Below are 27,863 nucleotides of genomic sequence, written 5' to 3' on the forward strand. Positions count from 1 at the left end.
TAGACCAGCAACACAGGGAAGAGCAGCACAGTGACATGACAGGATACATTCTACAGTGAACCAGCAACATAGGGAAGAGCAGCATGTATACTTTTGTATTCAGGAAAAGAAAAGAAAATTATTCATGGGAAAAAATCGATAAAACTGAAGAAAATTAGGAAAAGATGGCTGAATCCCCCACAAGACAATACTCATAATTAGGCAGAAATGTGTAAATGAAAAGTGACATTAGTGATGGAGTTGAGATGAGATTCAAGCTCTAGTCAGTGTTCTGTAAACACAGTCACTGGAGGTTTACACAGCCTAGAAGAGCAAAGTGAGTTGAGCATGGCATAGCCCAGTTCCTTGAAGATACTCTGTACACTGTTTTATTATAGTGGCAGAAAAGATGTCAGGGTCTGATTTTCCTCAAACTGTCAAATTACAGAAGAAATGCAAGTCTTTGCATGGATAGAGCAAAGAATAGTATTCTTAGATTTTGGCAGGTGTTCAATATGCAGCCCACATAATCACATGTTAATGACTGGATTGTGCTAATCAGCGTGCATACCTGATCCCTTCATGCCCAAGGGGAAGTCAACCATTGCAGAGCAGTTAGTGTTTCTGCTTCTGATAAAGATTTGATGATATGCCAGGTAAGAAGAAAAACTTTTCCAGAAAGTGTCTTTACAAAGACCTATTACATCACTACTAGGACAAAGTAAGACAAGGCCACTCAGACTTCTATAAGCATCAAACCTTTCCTAAGGAACATTTCAGCAACCCTTTTCTTTTTTATTTAAACAGTCTAGGTTTGAGAAACTCTTTCAGAGTACACTGGGAGAAAAATAACAGAAAAGAAACACAGGACATGATCCAGGCATGAAAGTTATAGCAGAGTATCAGTATGTTAAACATACAGAGAAGTTTCCTATTTCACTGCCACAGCAAGGTTTAACAAATTACACACAGTGAACATGCTTTTACTCTGTAGCATAAATTGCAAATAAGTTTGTGATTAAATTTCTGAGATAGCTTTTTTTAAGAAACAGTACTGTGTGCTAATTTCAAAGTTATGAGACAAGGGAAACTTTCCTAGAGAATACTGTTTGGTGGCTTCTGGGTCACAGTTGGACATCTTCATTTAATCAACACCTAAGTTTGAACTCAAAGTTGAATGAATTTCCAAAATCAGCAAACAAGAATAGTAGTGTGGTAGTTTGAAAAAGAATGACCCCCCTAGGCTCATATGTTTGAATGTTTGGTCCCCAGTTGGTGGAACTGTTTAGGAAAGAAAATGAAGTGTAGCCTTGTTGGAAGAGGTGTGTCACTTGGGGTGGGTGTCTAAGTAATCTATTGCTGTGAAGAGACACTATGACCAAGGCAACTCTTGTGAAAATATTTAATTGGGGCTTGCTTATAGTTTCAAAGGCTTAGTCCATTATCATCATGGCAGTAGGCCTGGCAGCATGCAGGCAGGCATGGTACTGGAGAATTAGCTGAGAGCTTTACATCCAGATCTTCAGGTAACAGACAAAGAGTGACACTGAGCCTAGTGAGGGCTTTTGAAACCTCCTACAACAAAGCCAGCCTCCAACAAGGCCTCAACTACTCCAGCAAGGCCACACCTCCTAATCCTTCCAAACCTGGGAACTAGATATTCAAATATATGAGCTTATGGGGGCCATTCAACATTCAAACCACCACAGAGGGCATCGAGATTTCAAAAGCCTATGCCATTCCTAGTTATCTCTCTCTCTGCCTTGTGCTTATGGATCAGATGTAAGCTCTCACTGCTGCTCGAGCACCATGTCTTCCTGCCTGCTGCCATGGTTTTTACCATGATGGTCATGGACCCACCCTTTGAAACTCCCATTAAACTCTTCTATAAGTTGCTTTGGTCATGGTGATTTGTCACAGCAGAAGAAAAGCTACGAAGATAAGTAGTGACCAGCTTTCTCAAGAAGCCTAAATCTTGCCAGTTTCTGAATTTTTTTTCCAAGGGGCTCAGAGATTGGTCAGTAGACATAGAGCAACTTGACCCTTGGGTATGAGGACTACATGATAGTCAGACCAGGAGAACCACACTTTCTGAATTATAGTCCCAACAAAAGTATTGAAATTAAATTCATCTGCATGGTGTCTACTATCTTAAATTACTAAATCTCTTTCTCTCACACATACATACAAAAAACCTTGGCAACAACTCAACATTCTTAAATCTTTCAAAAAGAAGCAAGAGGGGAAATCTTCTAAAAGTCTGTCACAACATGAAGTGTGGCTGAAGATTAAATCCCCAGTAAGAATTCCTGGACTATGCTATCACACAGAGACAACAGCCCTGTTCCCAGAAATGGTACAAAGTCCACACCAGAAATTTTATGACTCCAAGTGAACTACATAAAGCACTCCAGAGCTGACTAGCAACTTCTCTGAGCTGAAGCAGGAAAGGCAAAGAGGAGCAACAGCTTGCAAACAAGGAAGCATTGTTCCTGGTCACTGTTGATTAAGTGGTCCGACGTGATTACTGTTATTTTCTTTTGATTATAACAAATCTTTTATTGATGTGGACCTTACTTTAAAACTTTTCAAAAAGAATGAAAACTGGCATCTAAATCTTGCTCATTTCTGTATTTTTTGAGGGTTTCATAGATTGATCAGGTACTACATCAGTCCTATGGTAGGCTGCATGTAATCAGCACCAGACATACTACACTTGCTCATCTACAGTTCTAATACAAGCAAGGAAAGCTATCTCATTTGCATTTCTAAAATAATGGATTCAGACATTCTGGGCTGAGGTTATAACACAGTTCTTTCTACTTAATTAAATAGGGTAGTTCAAATTCAGATATAGATAAAAAAAAAGTTTTGCCTAAAATAAATATCAATATGATTGTGAATATAAATACACAAGGGCATATGTACATGTGTTCTACTTTAAATCTTATTGTAACATTTTGCATTTTTTTTAAGAAAGCCCTTTTGTGGACTGGGGATAATGCTCAGTGGATAAAGCACTTCCCAGCAAGCAAAGTTTTAATCCCTAGGACTCACATAAAATCCAGGCAGGTAAGGTGGCCAGCTTGTAATCACAGAATTCTGGGGTTAGAGACCAAAACTCTGGGGAAAGTTAGCCAGAGTAGGCAAATTAGCAAGCCCTGGGTTCAACAAGAGACCCTATCTCAGTAAATAAAATGAGAAGTAATCAAGGAAGACAACCAGTGCCATCCTCTAGCCTCCATAAACACATATGCACATGTGTACTCCCAAACATATAGCTGCATACATTAATCCCACACACATGTATATGCACATGCACTCTACACATAAATTCAGAAAGATAGAGAGAGGCAGACCATTGGTGCTTCACCCACATTTTCATGTTCTACCACAGAAGTCACCATAGTTTGATCAGGAATATGCCTGTTTCCTTGTCCTTGGTCTCACTTTTTTCACTCAATTTTGACTAAGCTCATGCCTTCGTGTTCTCCATGGATAACCTCCCTAACTGGCCACTCTTCTAGCCCCATCCCAATCACACTTACACATGGACCAATGTGATCTATCAGAAAGCTAAATAAAGCATTATTACTGTCTTGCTTAAAATCTCCCAACGGCTTCTTCTTGCACTTGAAATAAAGTTCAAACATTTCATTAGAGGCTTTGCGTCTCTATAATATCTATCATCTGTCTGCCTCCTTGATTTCATTCCAGATCATTCTTTCCTCCCCAGCCACTCTTGCTGTGTTCTGTTGTTCAAATACACTAATCAAAAGATATTTGTACTAACTGCTAAAGACGCTACCCACTTTGATTGCAAGACATTAAGAAATCACAAACTGACCGGGAAAGTCTCTCCCTGATGGCTAGCATTTGAAGTGACAGAAGGTGATATTCAGGCTACTAGAGCAGGAAAGACATTTCCCAGTACTAGAAACATCACTCTGCCAAGAAAGATGTTTCCACTGGTGTAATCATGCTATGACAATTATGATAGTAACCAATTATTTCTGATTAGATTTGAGTCTTTCTCTATAAGAGGCTGATACTAGCATAAAAGTCCATGACTTAGAAGATCATAGGCACTATTGGGGGATAGACTGAGGCTGTTTCACTAAATGGACAATTGTCAAAAGTCTCCTAATATTTATTTTTATGCCTGTATCATTGTGCTGCTCTCAACATTGGTCAGAGGAGCTTCTTATTGCATTTGATAGTAGTTAACGCAGAGACTCATAACTTGTCAAAGTGTTGACTTTAGGTACTTAGCAATAGATGAGTCATTTCTATTAACCTCTCCATAACCAGGGTTCAGGGACCATCATGGGAGAGTGGGAATAAAGGCTATCAGAGCTGGAATATGGGGAGGTGTAGCTAGAGTTTTCCTGCCTTGCCCACAGTCAGGACAAATCTTTGTCACCCGCCAGTCTCACAGCCGCTCAGACCCAACCAAGTAAACACAGAGACTTATATTGCTTACAAACTGTATGGCCATGACAGGCTTCTTGCTAACTGTTCTTATATCTTAAATTCACCCATTTCCATAAATCTATACCTTGCCACGTAGCTCGTGGCTTACCAGCATCTTCACATGTGGCTTGTACTGGCAGCGGCTGGCTGGCAGTGACTCCTTCTGCCTTCCTGTTCTTTCTTTTCTCCTCTCTGTTAGTCCCACCTATACTTCTTGCCTAGCTACTGGCCAATCCGTATTCTATTTATTGACCAATCAGAGCAACACATTTGCCATACAGAACATCCCACAGCAGAGAGGAGAGTTGTGGAATGCTGCCTTATGGACATGGCATAGCTGGCGCACACATCAACTCACAGGGTGGCAACTGCATGAGTCCTGATTAAGATCAAACCAGTAAAACCTCCAGCATGATGAGGAGGGATTGCTTAGGCTCCATCCCTACCAAAGGATGTGCCTACTGGAAAGTTGTCTGTGCCCCAGTGGACGACCTTACATCCTTTTACATGTGTTTAGTACTAATTGGACTCAGGAAACTATTAATATAACGTATTGATATAATAATAAATGTTTAAGAGGATATGAAGTCAGGAAGGAGTTGGATTGGTGGTTCCCAGAGAAAGTTGAAGAGAGGTGGTAGGCAGGAAGTGGATAAATATAAATACATTCTATATATGTATGAAATTTACAAAGAATAAAAACATGTTTTAAATTCAAAAATATAAAAAATAATAAATTTTAAGAAGACTTTTATACTTATTACACACTTGCTAGGTACCCACCCACAAATCTCTGCACAGTTGACTTGTTCCAGATTCCAACTCAAGCTTCTCATCTCCAGCAAGCTCTCCCTTCCGCTCTGCTCTTCTCCCTTACTGGATTTCTCCCACTATATGAATTATCTTACTCTGAGACTGTGTGCTGTGCAAATTCCATTAGAACAGAGGTTTGATATTATCACAAGGCAGTCTTGGTATCTGGAACCGAGCTGTCATTCCATACTTCTGTAGCCAGTGATGATGATGATGATGATGATGATGATGATGATGATGATGATGATAGCTCTTAAAATTATACTTTAAAGAAAAAATACCCAGATTGTACTGGAAGGAGAACTCATGCACCTCTCAATTCATTCATTTGATACAGGTAGTTACATATAAATACCTTCACAACATCCCCCCCAAAAAAAAAATCTGTGTATTTGCAGAGAAATTTACTAGCAATACCTAGGCTCATATGTCCTTTCTACACTTGGAACGTTCATGGAAAGTAACTACATATAAGAACAGATACAGGTCACTGCAAACTATCACAGTGATGTTCCTTTACTGACATAAGAAAGAATGATGCCCTGTACATTTTCACATGAGGAAATTATGTGGGTACATTCCTTACTGATGGCACAAGGCCAGTGAGAACAATAATACATGTCACTGGACAGTGCCAATGTTCCTGTGCCAAAAATGTATTGGTACCCTGAAGCCATGACAATAACAGAGTGGTTGTACACAGAAGCAGAGAGAGATTTTTATGTGTACTAACATTTCAACCATTAAAAAAAATGTCACCAATTTATATAAGATACAAAATTTAAAGATGGATGTTCTGGTTTCTATAATTGTGTAAAATGTGTCTAAATGTTTTATATTGCATTGGTCTGTGAATTCCCTTCCCTAAAATCTCGATATTCCTTCTGTGCTTAGAATACTACACATTGTTCTACTTGTTGGAAACTGTGTGTAGCATCTTATTTTGTTGAATTTCCACTTCAAAATAACCAGAATTCTAACATGTAACTTTTTTTCTAGTCAAGTCATGGAGATTGGCAGAATTTCATGCTTTTTCTGCCTTTGCCTAGAGAAAGCCACCTCTCAGGTCTTCCCATTGAAACCCTTCTGAACTCAGTAGACGAAATGCTGTCGGGGAGATAAGGACCAGTAGTTTATGGTACTCAGCTGACTAAATGGGAAAACTACACACAACAAAAAAAGCACTAGAGATCCAGTGAAGAGAAGTACAAACTTCAGGTCTCTTCATCAGTGCTCCTTTGGACTTCATAGTTAACGAAATAATTTGAATTTTACTTCAGTCACAGTCTTCCTACTCCAACACACACACACACACACACACACACACACACACACACACACACACACACACACATTTGCAGGTCTGGTAGGAACCTAAAATCCTTCTGTTGTTTTTTCTTTACAAAAAACAGAACCTGATTGGTGACCTGATCTGCATCCTAGGTCATTGCAGGTCCAAGGTTACAGTTGCCACATTGTTGAATCTATCTGGTGAAGAGGGAACACAAAGAGAGTTTCCACATGCAGCTGCTATTTCCCATTTGTTAAATCCTTTTATTGCACCATATAAGCACACAGCTGGGAAATGCTATAGAGTGGGAGTTAAACAAATATTTTGGCTTCCCAGCATTCAGAGAACACAAAAGCTCTAGCAAAAGTTTGGAAACATTTCTATGAGAATGGTCCCTCTCACACTAATCTATAACATGTTTGCAACCTTAAGCTATTTTATACTACCATGAATCGTATGTAACATAAGTTATTACATACACATTAGCATCTATTTTTTGACAAATTCTGCATAACAAAAGTTTCAGACTAACTCAGAAAAGGAACTTGCCAAAAATAAAGTTTTTCTGGGAAAAACAAGGAAGTGTCCTCTGAAGAAACAGAACTTGAACTGTATTGTCCCTGCCTCTACCCATACATTTTCCATTCCAGTTACTTTAGTTGGTCAGGCCTGCACATGGCATCAAAGGAAGACTATCGTGAACCAATCCCTCTCTGCGCGCGCTCTTTGTCTACACTAATCCATGCCACTGAAATCTTCCATCTAGATTTCTGACATAGAAATCCCCGTGGCTCCTTCCTTTCACTCTTGCCGCATGCCCATCCATTCACCGAGCCACAGTTGGATTTATCTGTGAGAAACGTTCTTCCGCCCTTCAAAGGCTGTTCCCACTGCACTCAGATGAAATCTCACCTCCACAATGCCATCTCCGAGGCCTCTATGATATGGCCTCTATCTGTTCTTCCAACCACATCTGATGTATCTTCATTCATTATCCTCTGACCACAAAGACCATCTTTCATTTCCTTAAATTCATTAATTTATGGTTTTATCACCTCAGATACTCCACACACACTGCTCTCTCAATGGATTTCCTCTGCCCTACCCTGACTACTTCCTGTCATCCTTAACTTGGAGATGGCATCCTAACCATCTATTCAAAGTTAGACTCACTTCATTGTGCTTTCAGACAACATTCTGATCTTCACAGCACATGTCACAACTTTAACTATATATGTTATTTGCATGTCTATCCCCTGTCCAACAATACAAACTCCAGGATGGCATAGATCACATCTGCTTCACCATAATAGAAATGTATTAGTAGAATGCCTGGTATCCAGGAAGTGCCCAATAAATATTTATTAAAATAAATAAATAAATAAAACAAGCAGAGTCTTGTTATCCTGCTGATAAGTAAGGAGCAGAGCGTGGCTACCCATCTTAGCCATGCCACCTTGGAAACAAGGAATGAACAAGTGGAGTTCCATCAGAAAATGCACTTCTTCCTTGCCTCACTATATACTTGCCTTCACTCCTATCTGGGGAGATAAATCTCCAGCCAGAAAACTGTACATTGTTGATTCCCCACATATAGAAGAACAAAATGACACCATGTGGAAGAAAATCTGGAGATCACCATGTTAAGTGAAATAAGTCGAATGCACAAAGACAAATATCCCCCCATATATGCAATTTAAGTCGAGTATGGTGGGGGAGGGGAACATTGACCTGAAAGGGATATTAGGAATGTAGAATAGAAAAGGAAAGAAAGAGGGTGCTTGAGAAATGGTAGTAGAGCAGGAAACCATAATAAAAATACTTTATGAATGTATGGAAATGTCATAATGAAATTTGTTAATCTGTATAATTAAGATGTATGAAAAATAAATAAAAGTCTTTGGATCCTGGAGTAAAGCTAAAATTATTCAAGACATGCTTCATTCATCTTTTGATTCCCCACCCCCTTCCCACCAGAGTACAGGCTATTTCAACAAAATCATTTGAAAACTTTCTCCCTATTCAAGTTATTCATCTCCACATGTGCTTTTGTTAGTAAAGGCATTTTGAATGATATTTTTGTTTTTGTTAAGGAATAAAACTCTCATTGTCTACTTAAGATATTTTTCCATTAACTTAATTTTTGGTTACGTACAAGTTAAGAAATACAAGCCAAGGTTGAAACTTCTAATTTAATAAGACATATTAAGGTTCTGGTTTCTTCCATATGATAAAAAAAAATAAAGATTTTTGTTTGGACTAGATAATTAAGTCACTCCTAAGGTTTCTATTTTGATGGTTAGAAGATAGAATTTACCATTGGAAAGCTGCCTACTCTCCTGTATCACCTGACATGTCATTTCTGCTTGTAGTGAAAACCATGCAGTCTGATTGGATGGTTACCCAGAAGCCTTGTATTTCCCTTTGAAATTAACATATAGGAAAGTCTTTATTATAAATCAAAACTTGTCATTAAAAATGGTAGATACTGACATTTTGTTATTGAAGATGTAGTCACACTATGATCTCATTCACATGGACGTATTTGCTTAATTTCTCAACATTAATACACAACCGCATTTCATTTTACTACCTATTTATGACATTACTAAATTCATCACAATAAATTGGAATAGAAAAAAATAAAATAACTGACTTTCTCTTGTTTAAAAAGCAAATCAATATTCTTTTGTCAAGTGGACCTGATGATGGACATAGCCTAGATCACAAACTGCTTTCCAAGTTTTCCCAGTTACTAAAATAATGCAAATGTATGTCCCATGTTCGCTTTATGACCTGGCCAGGAATAACACTGAAGCCATGTATTTTAGCTTTCCTTAAAGCATCTACTGATAATGAGGATAGAGACACAGTTGGTAGCCATCACCAGGCTTTCAGTGCTCACCATTCTTTGCTGAGATGACAGAACGCTGTCCCAGTCAGCATCTTGTTGAATGGTACTGACAAGCGTTGGTAGCTCCTCGGAGTGAGGTTTGTTGTGCATTATGGGGTGCAGAGGCAGATGGGAGGCCGCATGTTGATCACTGCCCTCTTCCTTTTCCCTTGAGGTCAAATCCTGGGTCATTGTTTCCTCTCCATCAGCTGTACAGGCAAATGGAGAGGTGGCTTGCTTGGAAGACATTCTTCTGCAGAAGAAGGAAAACGCCATGGATTAAAGAGGACTCTCAACAACAAAATTAGATGCCACTCATTGTATTTGACTAATTTGAGCATAAAATAAAATAAAAATCCTTGAAATTGAGAGATATTAAGCCTAAACTGCAGACAAAGGACTGATAGCCTATCTGTTCATTCCCCTCTTGCTTTTCACTCTCTAAACATCTTCCCACTAACTGCTGCCTATTTTCTCTTACATAATTCCCAAATATGATCTTTATAAGTTTTCATGATGTACAATATTTGTATTTGTACATCCTTCCTCCTAGCCTTCCCAACCAGATTATGAGTTTTGGGAGAGTAATTAGGTTGGTGGTTGGCAATGAAAGGAACGGGTGAATGAACTGACTGATGAGCCAGTTTGAAGAATGACTTCAGAGCAAAAATATCTAACTTTCTCCCATAGCTCTGAAGGAAAGGAATAAGCATATGTAAAAAATAGAAACTGAGTAAGCAATTTGTCCTTAATATACTAAATAAATTGGTTATGAATTCCTCATTTACACCTTGATTGTGAATGTCAGACCTCACACCAAGGGCCAATGTGAAGCTTTTCTGAAGACCTCCAAAATGCTTCAAGTATTGCTTTTTAATTTTTTAAGTGATATGTTGACTGAGTAGCTTCTAGAGTTAGATAAATCTTATAACAACTTTGTGGCATTTGAGTTGAGTTTCTGAAGTAATTATGCCTCTATTTCATGACAGAAAGTATGTACATGATTTATAGCATTTACTATGAAAAAATTAAATGCTTATTGTGCATACCAAAAGCTCTAAAACAATATCATTTGTTGAAGTCTCCACAAACAAACAATCAAGAGACTGTGTGATGAGGTCTTCATTTTGTGTTTCATATGAGATCAGAAATCACAATGTTATACAAAATTACAAAACTTTGAAAACATCACTTTAGAAAGATGAATTTCTTAGGAAAGTGGTTAGTGACAAAACCAATAAAAGTTTACGAATTAAGAGAAGAAACCATTTTTTTCCTAAAACTTCACGTTGATTTTCATTTATTGTATTTCCTTTGAAACTGCTGTGTAATGAATGGAATACAATCGCCACCTTAATTGCTCTTTAACATTAATTGATTTCATACCATTTTTTAAATGCACAAATCAGTTAACATAGGGAACCACATGAGCATTTTTCAAATTAGCAAATCATTAACTTGCCTGTACTGTTTCTACAGACAAATAAATACTGATTAAAGGGTCTAGAAATCTGAGATTAACAGTTAAATTTACAAATCTGTCACATGCTTTCATGAATATTGCAGTGAAGGAAATATCAAGTGCAAGGAAAAATAATTAAGTTAATTCCAATTTAAACAGTAGTTTTTATGTAGCAGCCCATGTTTCACATAGGATTTAACAGCTAATGCTAAATTTCTCACAATTAATGAGGGGGCTCAGAGTTAGTATCCTACAGTGAAAAACATTAATAGAAGATCAGCTAATCTAATTATGCACAGTTCTAAATAAAAGTATTACAGGCTTTTGAAGTGCTTTGAAACATATTAAAATGCTGATACCTATTTATAATAATCATTGTACAAATACTAAAACTTTCATCTATTTAGATGAGACTGGAGGATAAAATAAGGGAAGTGTGCAGAAGAACAGTTCTATTTCCCTAGAAAGAGAGAAAGTGAATGTTCTAAAGAGTACTGTTTCAAAGACTCAGACACATTCATGAGTGACTTCTTTTGGTACTAACAAATGGACAACTACATGCACACATGGAAAATCATAACCAAAGGATGAGTCTCCGTATTCAAAGTCACTACAGAACCTACTTACTAGCCCCACAAATACTATAGCAAAACCAGGCAATTCTAACTGTCCTGCAAGTTATCAAGGGGTGGTAACAGACAGCAAGAGTGTTTGCATTGTTCAGATAATGGGCAGTTAGCTCTAATGTAATCACACACATTAGAAATGAATGAATGAGTAGACTGTCACCTTTTGGAAACAGTTAAATACAAGTGAAAGTCATAATCCAAAACTCAAAGTGACTTTGGTTCTCCCAACAAACAGCCTCTTATTACAAAGTTGTCTGGTGCCTCCCAACAGCAGTATCTGTGATTATTGCTTTAGTAAAAATTAATCATGATACAAAACCCAAAAATGCAAACCATCTCTTAAAGAATCATTTTGACGCCAGACTATACTGGTTAACAATAGTGTATGATCCTCATTAAACAACCCTGCAGCTGTAAAAATAGACTCAATCTGTCCAAAGCTATGCGTTGAGTTTAAAGGCTGGCTGGTGAGAGTGTTTTTCTTAAGGAAGGCTGGGTCCTCAGTCTTAATCAGCCAATAAATTATTTCCTGCAATTACATTAAATAGAAAATTATCTTCAAATGGGGAGTGTTAATTGAAAATCAAAATTCAGAGGGAAGTTTAGAAATTACACGCTGAATACAATTAGTGGGGAAGGCTTCACCTCTCCTTCATCGGCAGTCTTCTGGTGAGCCCTCCAGTGACCCATCAGAGCCTATTGACAGTGGCATACAAGCTGTCTTTTATTTTACACCCACAAACACAAATGTGTATCAAGGTTGCAAATACCAGATAGGCTGCAATATATTAAAGCCGACTGTTCATCTTCAGCTCACACCACAACTGAGACAGAGAAGTAGGTGAGGTGGGAGAACCAGGGAAGAAGGCATGCCTGGCTCCCCAGTCCATCCCTTCATAAAGAGGTCATGTCCCAAGAGCACTTTTCAGGTCATATTTTACTTTCTCCTCTATGCTTATTGTATTAGCATTCTTAACTATGCTGTCCACAGAGGAAAAGAAGACTCTTGTTCTCTCACCAAGGTATTTCCTTTTGATAAAAATGTTGGGCTGTTTCAGTTTGTTCTCAGCAGTAGCTTTGATACTGTATTGTATTATTCTAGGCCAGTGGTTCTCAGCCTTCCTAATGCTGCAACCCTTTAACACAGTTCCTCATGTTGGTAACCCCCAACCATAAAATTATTTTGTATCTATTTCATAACTGTAATTCTGTTACTGTTATGAATCATAATGTAAATATCTAATATGCAGAATATCTGATTGATATGTGAGCCTCATAGGTGTTACAACCCACAGGCTGAGAACCACTGTTCTAAGTGGTGGTTTTGTTTGTTTTATAGGAAAACGCACACAACTTATTTTTAATACATATTTTAATACGTATTTTTTAATATTATATTCATTGTGTGCATGTACACGTGTGGAGGCCAGACAGCAACTTGCAAGAATGGGTTCTCTCCTTCCACTATATAGGTCCTAGGGATTGAACTCAGTTTGTCACTGCCTTTAGCTGCAAGCACCTTTATCTGCTGAGCCATCTTGCTATCATATAGTTTAGAAAATAAATCATAGATTTACTGCTACTGGATCTGGTTCCCTAATTTTTACATGTAAATTGTTATACAATCTTTCAATTTAACTCATTACATCCTCATTCATTTCCTCTCTTTAGTATTACCCCTTTTCTGTTGTTTTTAATATTTGGGTGTGGAGGATAAAGGAGGAGGTGTAAGCATGCACTTGCCAAGTAGTGCACGTGGGGCTCAGTGGACAACTTTCAGGAGCGGGTTCTGGGAATTAGACTCACACCAGCCGTGCACCTCAAGCACTCGTAAGTAACCTCACCTTGGCACTCTAGAATTTCCCCTTTCACACATTTTCCTCGAGCAACTGAATTATACTCCAGAAAGCACAGACACTAGACTGTGGTGATACCCTTACTCCCACCACTATACCCAGTCAACTGCTTTATGAATCCATGAATCAATGCACCTAGTTAATTAAGATTCTTCAGCTTTGTGTGGAATTCTTATACTTATTTTGAATGCACTCATGGTTGATACTATCCATCACAAAAATAGTCCCACCACCCCCTCCGTATATTGGCTAGTAGTACCTTACCTAGCTATGCCCCACACAACTAATGAGCAAAGAAAAATTAAAATCCTTGTGAAAATGGTCAATTTCTATGTGACTTTACTTTGTTTTATTTTTGCTCTATTATAACTTAAAATCATTCAAATGAATTGTTTTTTTAATTTGTATTAAAAAAAATATCTTCCTAGTTAGAGCCCCTGAAAACAGGGGTTTATAATGGAAGTGCTGACACAACCCTACTAAAGCAGCGCAAATGTTGCCGCTATAATACACAAAATCAAGTTCTATTATTCTCAACTCTCCTCGCTCATGGGATTTTTCTTTGCTGTGCTCCCAGCCAAACTGCTGAAGCATGAAAAATTTAAATGCAATCAAATGTGCCCAATTCTACTTTACTAGAACAAGTGTCTACAGTGGTACAATCTTAAAAGGAAATGCAACAGATTTGTTTGGTGTTTTTTTTTAACTGTTTATTTATAATACAGTGCATTGGAGATCAAATAAAAGAGGAAATTACACTCACATGGTACCAGTGTATTGACTACACAGAGCACATTATAATCAGAGAGGAAAACTACATTGTCAACTTATCACACTGGTTAAACAAGATGGTTTTCTGGGGCATAGCTATTATCAAGGAAAACCTCCAAAAAGATTTTTATTATATGTCTTTGGGACATGTAAAACTCAGTTGCCATCATGTGTTCCCAACACAAGAACTGTCTCTGCCCAACAGATCAAGTGAATTTCCCTGAATGCTAGATCATTGGGAATAACTTCCAGCTTAAGATTTGGGGGAATGAGGTGGATGGAGATAATGCCCCATAATTAATAATATTCTCCAGAATGCCAACAGGAACAGCTCCATCTCTACAAAAGTGACCTCCACCTCAAGCCCTGGAGTAAGGTATGAATGCTTAAGTCACTACAAAGTAACTCACATGGTAAGGGTACTTCCTGCTCTTAAACAAGAAAGGTGAAGTAGTCTGAGCTACATGGAAGAATGAGGATGGTGGGCATTCATACATACATTAAGTCGTCTGCTTCAGAAGTTTGTTATGCATAACCATTCCAATATGATGGCATAGAATTATTTTCTAATATTTCATTACTTTTTTATTATTATCAAATAACACTCACTTTAGGGGTATGTTACACTTATTCAGAAGAATTCTATGCATATACATACATGTGTGTGACAACAATAAAAAGGAGGCCATTTGAAAGAAAGCAATTTGAAAGAGAGCAAGGAGGGGTATATGGGAGGGTTGGGAGTGAGGAAAGGGAAGAGGAAATGATGTAATTATATTATAATCTCAAGAATAAAAGAAGCAATAAAACTAAAAATAAAAAAGACATGCTGTTCTAACATAAAGCAGCACTTTAATAGTTCATTTACTTATAAGATACATTTTAAAGTTCAGTCCAACACTTACATTTTTTTTTGAAGATCAGTTCTGGACAACCCATGTGGACTCATCCCAGTTAGATAATTCATTACTACTAGAACACAACACTTGATCTGATACTGAGAAATAAACTGGTTTTCCAAAAATATAACATAGTGCCTCTCACTCTAAGGATCATGAGTAACAGTTATGTTCAGCTGCCAAAATGCACAATACCCAGGAACCTCACAAAGGATTCCAGTCCACCCAGCCCAGGGCAAAGAATGACTTCCAAACCTCTTCCTGTGCCTCTAATTCCCACGTTCAAGGACTTAAGAGGGTTACAAAGAAAAGCCTAACTCTAAAGTGAAGAACGTGCTGGGGGGCTGGAGAGATGGCCCATTTGGTGAAGAACACCTGTTGCTTTTGCAGAGGACTTGGGTTCGATTCCCACCACCCACATGGTAGCTAACAACTCTCTGTAACTCTAGTTCCAGGGGATGCAATGTCCCCTTCTGACATCTGAGATCACCAGGCACCTGTGTGGTACACAGATGTACATGTAGGCAGAACACCCATTCACATAAAATAAATAGATCTTTAAATGTTTAATTAAAAAATAATAATAAATGAAGACACTCCTGTAGGACCTTCCTCTGGCGAGGTCACAGCTGCTGCTGGGTCTCAGTGTTCTTTGAAGGCACAATTCCATGTCCTCTCTAATCCACCTCCAAACGCCTGTGGGCTTTTACAAGTTTTTTCTTCCTTGTCCAAGTTTAATAAGCAACTGAGAGAATGCAAGAGTAGTGCTCTCAGGGCTACTGGAAAACTTACAGCCCTGTCTTCCTTCTAGCATTTCAGCCCCTCTTTCAGAGTTTCTTTAGAGCCACCGAGAGCTGATACCTGTTAGGAAATTCACTGATCTGAACAAGCTGTCAAGTTGACAGAGATGAGGCAAATGAAATACACTTGACATGTGAGTAAGAAGGGGCTTAAATTAATGGGACTTGACTTTCCTAAGGCCTCTAATTTTCCATACCAATGCACCAAAATTGTCACCAAAGGCCCTCTGAGGTTCTTACAGAACAGGAACTACCTGGAACAGATTCCTCTCAAGTCATCAAAGTTTGTGTCTCTGGAGTCTATATTTAGCTGACAATGTTGCTGTCACTTTATATAGCTTAAGACTGTTCTTTGGACTAGAGCTCATATGTCTTGGAATGCTTTGACTCATGAATTGTTTCTCCTGATAGTGTTACATCACGTAACCACCTCTGTCTGTCTAATTGGTCAGTGTCTGCTAGAAGGCACAGGCAACCCGCCCAGCGGCTGGCCTCTGATTGACTGCCTATGGAAAACCTACAGTTATCACATTTTCCCCTTCATATCCAGTTTGTTACTAAAATCAAAACAACTTGATATCATGGAGCCACTACACTTTTTGCTTGATAGAAATAAAACTGAATTTTCTCACAGTTTATCTACCAGTAGCTGTTGGGAATTTTGCTTTGGAAAGCCATTACCAGAGAGTATAAATAAAATCAGTGGCTTGACAGTCAGATCAAAACCAAACAATGGCTACTATAAATACACACTCTAACTCAGAGGGTTTTAATCAAGCTCAGCCACTGTACAGCTCAACTGAAAGACCTCTTCGTGGCTTGCGTGAAAGAAGGCTGTCTAAAATAACAGCATAATGAATTAATTTCCACATGCTCACTTAGAATATCCTCTTCACATAGGATGAGAACCCTAATTTTTCAAGGGGAGTCCCCACTAAGCTGAAATTGATCCACTAATAGAGGTGTCCAATTTTGGGACATCTCATCTGCTTATTAAGAAAAGTCACAGACCAGAGCCACATCTCAGACAGAAAGTATAGGAAGCCACCCTGGGTCCCCCACTCTTCCTCCATTGTCACTCATGGACTAATATTTTCAGAAAAGAAGAGAGAGAAAGAAAGATGAAAACTTGATATCTCAAGCATGGCAATGCTGGACAAAAATTATGTAAAGAGGCTGATTTTCTAGGTTCCCTTCAGTTACATAAAGCTATGGAGCAATTCTCTCTGGTAAGGAAACATCAGACACATTTCAGATTCCTATCTAAGAAGGATGGGAAAGAGAAGGTGGGGAGAAGGAAGGGAGAGGGGAAAGAAAGGAAGAAGGAAGTGGCAGAGGAAAGGAAGGGAACAGAAGCCTGGCCTTGCAATTCATTTTCAGTCTGTCTACTTAATGAAAGCCTCATTGCACAGTCCTGAAAACCGTCTCTGAAGCATTTCTGATTCAGCAGAGGTTACACAAGCATCAAAGCAGTTAAATATAGGTGCCAAACCGCATTGCCAGGAGCTCTCAGTACTGTGAGTTAGTGTTACCTGACAGCTTGGTGAATATAAAATTACTTGTTTCTCCAATTGAAGACAATCAAATTGTCACCTTCCATTGTAATAATGCACAAGTAGTGATCAGCAAAGTGCAAACATAATTACCACAAAGAAAACAAAAAATCAAATCTAACCCTCTCTACAGAGTAAACACATCTATCGGGCTCCCCAAGAAGGAGTGTATTTTCATCCTGAGTGTGCGATACGAGCTCCATGTTATGTAACAGTATGCTTTATTAGTCTGACATCAAATAAAAATGGAAAACAACAAGAAAGGCCAATCTATGGAAAATGAAAACAAATATGAACAGGAGCCCTGCACCCTTGCCGACAGGATAAAAGGCCTACGGGTGACATCACAGCGGCTTACACCCATTACACTCAGCAGCATGTCCATCACAAAAGATTCTCACCTCTAGAAATTTCCCTCTAGCCTAGAATCCTTCCTGAGAGTAGAAAAGCAAGCAGAATTCAACCTCATTAGATTTTACTTAACTTTTCCTTAAAAGAGAAAGAAACTGTATGTTTTATCTTGGTCTTCTAAATTGGCCTAAATTTTTGAATTTGGAAATTTATCTTCAAACTTGATTATTTCTAGCCAAATTTAGAAAAATGACCATGAATAAGATACATTTCTACAATTATTTTTGAGACTTTCAGCATCTCAAATTCTTGCCCAAATCTGGCGACCAAATTGATTCACTCTCCTGAGGACCCCAATAAATCCAAACTGGTTTGGTTTTAAAGCTCTAAAAAAAACTTAACCTGGTTGTCCCACACGCTGAAGATACTATGGTCCAGGTAAAAACTATTATTAGTTTTTATTACTATTAACTATCATTAGTAATCTGACACATCAAAAGGAAACCTACTTCGTAAAGCTCTTTCATATCTAACTCAAAATGTAAAATACTCAGAGTCAGCTCAGTCCCTCCAATATGGAAAAACAAAGACCCTTCCCTTTCCCCAAACACTCCCACTTTAGAGGACTTTCCCTTTCTTCCATCAATACTGTCTTTCCTTTACTAGGAAGATGTGTAAGGTTGCTGAAGTCTGGTACTCCACTTCTGCCTCTCACCTCTGCTCTACAAAGTACCAGTTCTAATCATTCACCCCCCGGGAGCAAGTCTAGCAGAGGAGCAGAGAGACCCACACCAGGTGAAGGAACAAACTGGGCACCACCAACAGCTCAGGACTGCCTGAGCCAGAATCTGAGAATTCAAATCAGAAGGTGACAATCTGGTATCTCACTCCCTGTCTGGACATTTCCTTGAGACCAGTCTGAACTGGACATTCAGTCTCCTTGTCTTCCACTTTCTCCATTCTCCTGTGTCATAAGGGAAGGGCAAAAGATGCTCACACACACAGACTGCTCACACAGTACACAGTCAGAATCTTTAAGTGGGGAGAACCAGGAGAGAAGTCAGGTCTCTGGAGCAAGTTTTGACTATATGTGATCATTCCCTGTCGTCCAGTGAAATGTTTGAATGAGGAAAAAAATAAAAAGACTTTTAGGAAAACATTTTTCTCAATCTTAAAATTTTCAAGTAATATAACATTTTTTTTTCCTTCTAAAAGATCCTACACATGACCTTACACAGTAAAACCTCCTAGCTGAGGAGATGTGATCAGGAGTTTTGAACTTCAGAGAAGGCTATTTTAAGACATTCCTTGAAGTAATGCACCCACATGGTATTCCTTACAATAGAGAGATAATAAAGAATATCCACAAGAAAAGGCACACCTTGTCAGAGAAATATTTCCAGGGTTCCAGCAGACATTGTCACAGGCTTCCATTAAGTGGAAGAAAAGGGTAATCATTCAAAGATTTTTATCCCATGTGGCCCACAGACAGGCTCACACCTGTCCCGTTCATTACTGGATCTTAGTGCTTGGCAGCATGCACCACACCTTACAGATACTCAATGGTACTAGAAAGAAAGGCAGAAGGGAGGGCAGAGAGGGGGTGATGAGCAAACAGGTCATTCTCTTTCACTTAAGTGAACAGTTACTGACACAACACTCCAGGGCTGAGGCTGCCCCCCTCACCTCTATTCTGTCCCTATGCTCTCGGTCAAGCATCTCCCTGTTTTATTTCTAAACGCCATGACTATTTTTTCTAGTCCCAATATTGAGAGCTCTCTTTCTTCCTGAAAGGCCCCAAACAACCACAAGTTATTAATAGTAAGATAAACTCCACAATGCCATAGCAAGGAAACTTAAAACCTACTTCATCAGAATTTCCCACAGCACCTTCCCTTGTTCACTTGGGTCCAGAAGAGCATAATTCTCAGAAGGGTCAAGGCTCCTCACTGCCAGCCTACCTCAGCTGCATCAAACTCCTCTGGTGATGGCTCTCAGGCCCTCCTTGCTCACCATACTTATAATTACCTCGGGAGAGAGTTTACTGTGCATCAGGCTCAAACTCCAGTAGCCTAAACTAGCTTATCTCTTTCATTGCCTTCCTCTTTCAAGTGAACTGCGGCCATTCCAACTGCCTCCACTTTCCTAATCAAAACACATCAGTAGCTCTCCCCTGGAGACACAATGAAATCGAAACTCCTGGCCCAGGCATTCAGGCCCTGCACCCAGATCCACCCAACCTTTCTAAACCCGCCTTCCCCAGGCTACACCTTCACTTTCTGCTCTGTGTGCACTGGTACTCTCAAGCTTTGCTCACTTTGGCTGCCTCTGTTCTACCTGCCCCTGTCATTTCCCTCACCTCTTGGGAAGTCATTCTTGAAACATTTATTCAATATCTGATGCACACACCCTACACAACCTTTTTTTAATGAAAAATGATAAATATAAACAATTGTGTAAATTATTCCAACAGGCTATAGAGTTTCCAAGAAAAAGAACAATATGCATGTTTCTCTGCATCCCGTGGTGTCAACCTAGTACAATATTTAGTGCAAGGACAACATCAGTAAGTATTACCCAATTGTTTAAATGCTATTAAATGAGTAAGGAGAAACAGGTAGGGTATTAAACTAAGCAGAAACACAGCTGTGACAGAAGGTTCAAAATGAAGCTTCTATAGCTCCATACATGATTGTCTTCTCTTTCCACATGCTCTGACCCATTAAATACATTTCAAATTTTAAACATATTTGCAATTAAAAGGTCAAACCAATCATTAATTTATGTTTCCAGGAACGTTAAAAAGATGAACAAATGGGGTAATAAATGGATAGGTGATGGTTAGACAGATGGACATTGGAGAAATCACTGAAAGATGCATGGTTTCCACTAGAAGCTTAGAAAATTCCTGCCCTGTGCTCTCTGCTACTACATACAATGTAAGCTCATGTTCTCAGGCAACTGTAGGAGTTAAGTGATGTCACTGCCATGTTTAATGATGAGGAAATCAAAGAAAAAACTGCTTATTAAAAAAATAAAACCTAAGGCCAAGTGAGATGACATATTCCTATAATCCTAGCACTCAGGAGGCAGAGACAGGAGGATAGCTTCAGCTACAAGGCTTTCTCTGTCTATATAGTAACTCTGAGGCCAGCCAGGACCACACAGCAAAAACCCTGTCTCCTAAAGACAAAGAGAAAATAAAACAGCACTCACACATGGCCATACCAAGAAAACAGAGGGCAGAGGGCAGAGTGGGAACGCTGATGATCTAACTCCTAGGTTAAAGATTTGTGAAAAAATTATTAACTATTTCTAATTATCACATGAATCCTTCATTACTAATATATTCCCTTCATATAATATTTTATTATGAATGTTCTGTGTGTGTGTGTGTGTGTGTGTGTGTGTGTGTGTGTGTGTGTGTGTATTCTAAATTGCTCACTTAATTAAGCTTTAGTGAAAAGATCCCTTTTCTTTTGTTTTCTTTTAGGCCTGAGGTATAGCTCCATGGCAGAGTGCTTTCCTAGCCCTGGATTTGATCCCTAGTACTTCAAAAATAAAAGATAATTCCTAATCCTGGAGTTGGAAGTATCTGATTACTAGATAACACCTGGGAGTAGGGAGGGGTAAAGACAGGCAAAGAGAGATGAGAAAGGAGAAGGAGAAAGAAGAGATGGGAGAGAACAGGGAAAGAAGAGGAGCAGTGTGGGGGTCGAACGAGAATGGACCCCACAGGCTCCTACATTTGGATGTTTGGGCAGTTAGTGGTATTGTTTGGGAAGAATTAGGGTCTTGTTGGAGATATGTCACCAGGGGCGGGCTGAAGTCATTCCCAGTTAACTTTCTCTCTGTGCCTCATGGTGTTGTCTCACATGTAAGCCCTTAGCTACTGCTCTGGCACCAATGCCTACTGCCTGTTGCCATGCTCCCTACCATGATGGTCATGAACTCTAACTCTCTGGAACTGTGATCTCCCAAATTAAAAGCTTTCTTTTATAAGTTGTCTTAGTCATAGTGTTTTTGTCATGGTAATAAAAAGTAAGACAAGCAGGAAGAAGAGGAGGAGAAAAAGGAGAAGGAAGAAGAGGAGGTTGTTGAACAGGCCACCTGACTCTCATTCCAGACACTGACAGCAAAATCAATTGAGTAAGTAACTACAGCTTCTAGTACAGGAGACTGAGAGGTGCGCTGTAGTTTCTAAGAACTGTTTCTTAACGTAAAACATGCTTTTCTAGCTTGCATTTTTGGTCAGCATTGATTACCCACATACAACTATATCCTTAAATGGTCAATAGTGAAATCCGAAGATATCACTGTTCATTCATTTCAAGGCCTAGAGGATGGGAACCAATTTCCACTCACCAACTCTGACCACAGAAGCTACACTGGCACAGGTCAGATCTGGAACCACTTCAAGAGGTATGACTCCTACTGCTACACCAGCTATAAAAGAAGGTGTTGGAGCCAGGTGGTGGTGGTGCATGCCTTTTATCCCAGCACTCAGGAGGCAGAAGCAGGCAGATCTCTGTGAGTTCCAGGCCAGCCTGGTCTACAAAGCAAGATCCAGGACAGGCGCAAAGCTATACGGAGAAACTCTGTCTCGGAAAAAAAAAAAAAAAAAAAAAAAAAGAAAAAAAAAAAAAAAAAAAAAAAAGGTGTTGGGAGAGCCCTGATGAAAGGGAAATGGGAGCTCTAGCAATATTCATTTAGATACAACTGTCTCTTCTGATCCCAGTAAGGGCACAGGAACTCAAATAGTCTCTTAAAACCTGACTGCATAGGATATTAAGTATACCCTAACTTCTAGGGAAAGAGGCAGAAAAGCTTCATACACAAGGGCATGAATTGTTCTAAACTATCAATGTCTGTAAAAGCTGAAGAAAGGTTTTCATCAGCAATACAGACTTCTGCATTTTTTAATATACACAAAACACTCTGTTTCCACAGATAGCTAAAGTACCACTACCTTGTGTTTTTCTCTCCACACCTCTGTAACTCTTTACCTTCCTTATAGCTATTTGCTTTAAATTTCTCACTTGCAGTTGCTGGTAACATATTATCATAAACAGCTCCAAGGAGAACATGAGAATCCAATTGTCTCCATGAATCACTGCACAGAACTGTTTAGCTTATCATTATGAAAGTCAAATGTGGCTGCCCACAGCCTTGCATATTAAGAGACTCTTTACTGAGCATCTAACTGCATCTATCAAGCTAAGAACCCCTGGCTTTCTCCAGCTCTGGTGTTTGCTGTAGGAAAGAACTGGATGGTATTCATAGTCATGGGCCCAGATCATCAAAGTATGCCTTTCAACTTCCCAAAACTGACTGAGACAGTTCTCTGGATAACTTTTAGTACTGCCATGCCTAGTCTATTATCTGCTTAGATTTCTTTAAAAATAAATATTTATTTGTATCTATGGTGCCTAAAACTGGGAAAACTCTACTTGTCTTAACAGAATCTATTGCCAGATAGACTGTGGTATGGCAGGAAGGTTTTGAAAGGGGATTTAATCTTGGATCTCTAACTTCATAGACCTGTGGACTTGAGAAATCACTCAACTCTCTGAGCCTCCACATCGCCATCTGTACAACTGGGTCAACTCACGTACCTTTACGCTGACGTGAAGATTAAACTAATGACTGTGAAAGTACCTAGCATTTAGTAGAAATAGAAAAAATGCTAAATTGCTTCAAATAAAACTTAAAGGAAAAGTATTTTGGTCCAAACAAAACCAATAAAAATCCTTAAAGAAAGAAATTCTGAATTTTTAGAAATCACATTTAAAGTTCCATTCAATGAAAGTTTCCTAGTCTCAGTCTGCCTGTGACCCAATGATAAGTGGACCAGTGACAAAGTACATTTTATACATAGAGACTCATACATACCATCCCTACAAAGAGCTACAAAAAAGACACTCTTTACACTGGAAAGACCAGATCCTACTGCCCACACTACTGAGAGCCATTTCCCAAGGCTAGAGGAAAGGACAGGCTGAGACTCTGGTTATCCATTTGTGCCTCCCTCTGTTCATCTCTTTCCTTGATTTTCAATAGCAAAAAAAAAGAAAAAGAAAAAGAAAAACAACAGTTCAAGAATTTGGATACTGTAAGCCATTTGTTTTGAATTGATTTAAACAAGAGCAACCTTATTGTAAACCATACTTATATCAGCACTTACATTAACTTGACAGTGCAACGTCTAAGCCACCCATGTTCCCTGAAATGCATGAATGCTTTTCAGAGTACACACTCAATTTTCTTTCGGAGAAACCAATGACCTGAGCACCAGTGATCCCTGGGCCCCACATGAGAGGCTCCAAAATGTTTCTCGTTTGACACCAGTTTCTCTGTTTCTAAATCAAGTCGAGGATCCAGTTCCTATCAATGTGCTAAAGAACCACAATGCAGCTTCAGGGGCTGATTGAAGACACATGACATTTATCCTTCACCGCCATTTACTTTAAAGAAGCAAAGTGGCCTGTTTGGCGTTTTAGTGACTTCATTATTGCAAAATAGATGTTCTTCGCTGAGGCTCAGTCAAAAACACTATTCACTGCAGCTTGGGGTGCCTATTTGCATTACTTGAAGCTGAATGTCCCAACAGGATAAACTCCACTGAGGACGGAGCTCATAAACAGTGAGGTTTCTAGGGCAGCTGGATGAGAAAAGAAACAAATAAATATTTTGAACTTTGCCAAGCACTACAGGGAACAAACTCAGGGTGTGTGCTGCCCAGAAAAATATGTAGAAGAAACAAATGACAGAATAAAGGGGGTTGAAGTGAGGAATTAATAAAGCACTCTTGTAACGCATTTCTCAGAAGTCAATTCAATTCACTAGTTTCATAGAAAAATACCTTTATCGAATATAGGGATGATGTTCAACACTGTAAATCCTGGTAGGATAGCAGTTTTTCTCACCTAGAATTATGTGTGAGCATTGACCACTTTAAGTTCTTTAGTTAAAACACACCAGTAATTACCCAGTGGCCTGCTTCTCAGTTGTGCCTATTTGAAATGTTTGTTATGATGAAATATTTTCATTAGAGAAGGTATCTTTACCACAGGACATAAGGTACATAATGTACATAAGTACATAAGGTCAGATGCAGCATGCCTTAGAAAACAGCAAGGAATGGGAGACAGGCTGAGCTTGCGAAAGAGTTCATGTATGAAGTCTGAGAGTCTTCCTACATAGTAATATACCAGGACCTTACACTACACAGGAAAAAAAGGAAGTGCATGTTTTAAAAATCTAATAAATATTACTCAGAAAAGTGTGTGTGTATTAAACACACAGGAAAATCAAATCTTTTTTTAAAAATCCATTACAATTCCCTAGCAAGATTACAAATGTCATACAAAAATGTCTTTCAAGTTATTAGTTCATTACCGTGACATCAGCGACTCCTCACACACCATCACCCCGCCAAATCAGGTAGGCTTTGAAGTTTAGAAAATTAGAAGGGAAAGCAACACAGTTAAGACCTGTGACAGCTGAAAGAGGCACAAATCACTCACACAAAGTGGCTGCTCCTCCACTCTTCAATCCGGCTCTCTCTTGCCACATCAGCCAGAACTTCAGAACTCGAGGGCATAGCCCCTTTGACACCTTCCCAAATCACAAAAAACACTAACTGCCAACCAAAAAAAATTATTTAAAAAAAGCGCTAATTATTCTCTCCTGAGTCCCAGGCTACCAACTGGGCCATGGCTTCAAACAGCATCTAGTCTGCTTAAACAAAGCAGTGTCGGTTCTGTTCGACAATTAAAGGAGTTCAAAGCATAAAAGTCGATGGAAGAAGTGAAGACTCCTGGCCTGTGGGGAGATACAGTACCCACATGCCTTCTGCCACTGCTGCTACAGTTAAGCAAACTTTACAAGCTAGTCAAGCCATCATGCAATAGAGCCTATTTGCTGAGCAACAGTGGAGCTTTGTGGTCGGCCTCACAGTTGACAGTAAGTTATGAGCCCTTTGTGAGCACAGGGGAAGGAAAACAGAGATCGGAATTTGGCAGGAAAATATAATACAGAATTCTCCTGTCTGTGGAACCTGAATTTTTGTGAAAACAATCAAGCATTGTTGAAAGAAAGAAAAGCAACTTTGACAGATGAAATATAGAGGGGCCCCTTTTAGGAAAACAGTAAACAAAGCGCCATTCAGGCCAGGTCCATTCTGTCATTTATAAAGATAGCTCCTTCTGTGTGTGAGAGTTTACAGCAAAGAGTTCAGATTCAACAAATCAAGTGTAAAATCTCCCACAGTCCCCACTCAAAAAGGCTGCTAGGAAAAGACAGGAATGCCAAAGAGAAAAATATCACAGTTTTTTCTGTGTGGTAGAGAGGACACAATGAGGAGATGGGGTGAAAGGGACTCTAAGAGAAGTCTGAGAGACAAGCCAAAACTCTAACAATTGTTCATTATAAAGGGCTAATTTTGTCAGAGACAGGAAAAGAGAAGGACACTGGAGATCACTCAATAGAAATATGAAAGGAAGAAGCCATTCTTCATCATTGTTGGAGAACTATGTCTCTCTTTCTCCAGGCTGGACCTCATGAGGTCATCATTGGCACGAAAGCCTCCAAACCCTGGGCTTGGTTCTACTCTAGCTTGGCCATCTGGGATGCCAGCGCACAGAGCAGTACTTTCTCCAAAGTATCTTAATTCCTCTTTCCAAAAATAGGCACCCTGGCCAGCTTTAGTCACCCAAACTGGAAAATGTACAGCAGAGAATGAAATGAAAAGCATTTTTGTTTCCTCACCCTCCTCAACTAGAACTGAGATTTCAGGGTGGGGGAGTCAGGAAAAGGAGCTCAAAACACTGAAGCTCTCACTAACAGAGCCTGTTTCTGCTAAGCACATGGACACAAATTGTCTGGCAAGTATTACCAACCTGAGTTTGAGACATCCAAGAGATTCTTAAACACACGTCTTTGCCGCCAACACAGTTATTGTTTAGGCTTTAAGGAATTTTTTAAGAGCAGAAGCCAATAAAGTCACAGTTAGAATCAAATGACACACGACTTGCACATCATTTGGAAAACATGTGTATAAGACTTCTTGGTTTGTGCTACACCCAGCTGAAGTGACAGCCTCTGCTGTGTGCTAATCTGGAATCAAACCAAGCCACACCTAAGCAAACAATGCTTAGGAGATGCAAAATAATACAGATTCCTTTATTTAGACTACCCAAACAGTTTATTTCACCAATGAAATCCCATAATAACTAGCTACATTTTAAACATTCCTTTTAAAACAAAGCCCACAAAATGCTCAAGTGTGCCCATAGGTCAAGAATAATAAAAGCAAGCATGCATATGGATTCAATGCTGCAGATTTATTCAGCATTGGTTAATGGTTTCTATAGAGATTGATGTCAATCTCTCTGGCCTTTCTTGTGTCAACAGTAAGTTACAACAAGAAAGATCGTGGCTTTTGCCTCTGATTAGAAGAGGTGTCTTTCTCTGGTTGGCTGAAGGTCACCGCAATGCAGTGTGCACTCACTTATTACAGCTCCCAAGCAGAGTGTGTACAGAAAAAAGCTTATTTCCTCCCCAAAATGGCCAGGGCCAAAGGGAACAAAAGATGTCTCTGACCACATTAGGCAGCTTTCTTCTCAAAGAAATTTGATCCTGATAAACCATTAAATACAACACAGAGCTAATAAACCATGAGTGGGAGACCAACATCCCTGCCATTTTCTTTCCATCCATCACTTTCAAATCATACATTATCGGATGAATTGTTATCCTATTTTATTGTAAAAAGCATATGCCACAGGAAAATTCAGTTTGATTGTGAACATGCAGACAACTCTGCCCCTGGGGAATTCCCTTGACACACAGTGCTGAAGAACAAAGGGTGGTCCAGGTTAACCTGTCTCCAAGCTGGAGGAGAACCAGAGATGAGGCACTGCTGATATATACCCTAGACTAGATGATCTGGGAAACAGTCCATCAGAGGAAAGACAACTAGCGGACTTTAAATTAAGCTTCTTTTTTAATGTTGGAGAATTTGCCAGGAAAAGACTGTGTTCTGAAGGAAAGGGACCATTGTTTGACCCGATGGAGGAAAAAAAGAAGATTT

The 27,863-nt window shown here is 39.2% G+C and overlaps 1 protein-coding gene across 38 annotated transcripts in view; it reads right to left on the reverse strand.

Annotated features, from left to right (window-relative positions):
* Sox6 (SRY-box transcription factor 6) overlaps positions 1-27,863 on the reverse strand; it is a 604,948-nt gene that overhangs the window by 306,965 nt on the left and 270,120 nt on the right. For 36 of the 38 annotated variants that reach the window (XM_076563550.1, XM_076563582.1, XM_076563579.1 and 33 more), the window contains one exon: positions 9,462-9,702. In XM_076563550.1, the coding sequence (XP_076419665.1) occupies positions 9,462-9,698 (237 nt within the window). In that variant the 5' untranslated portion in view covers positions 9,699-9,702. Of the gene's footprint in view, positions 1-9,461; positions 9,703-25,296; positions 25,671-27,863 lie in introns of those variants that run through there. The other 2 variants (XM_076563515.1, XM_076563546.1) reach the window with 2 other exon arrangements.

Source organism: Peromyscus maniculatus, chromosome 1 (assembly GCF_049852395.1).
Source record: "Peromyscus maniculatus bairdii isolate BWxNUB_F1_BW_parent chromosome 1, HU_Pman_BW_mat_3.1, whole genome shotgun sequence".
NCBI classification, from domain to species: Eukaryota; Metazoa; Chordata; class Mammalia; order Rodentia; family Cricetidae; genus Peromyscus; species Peromyscus maniculatus.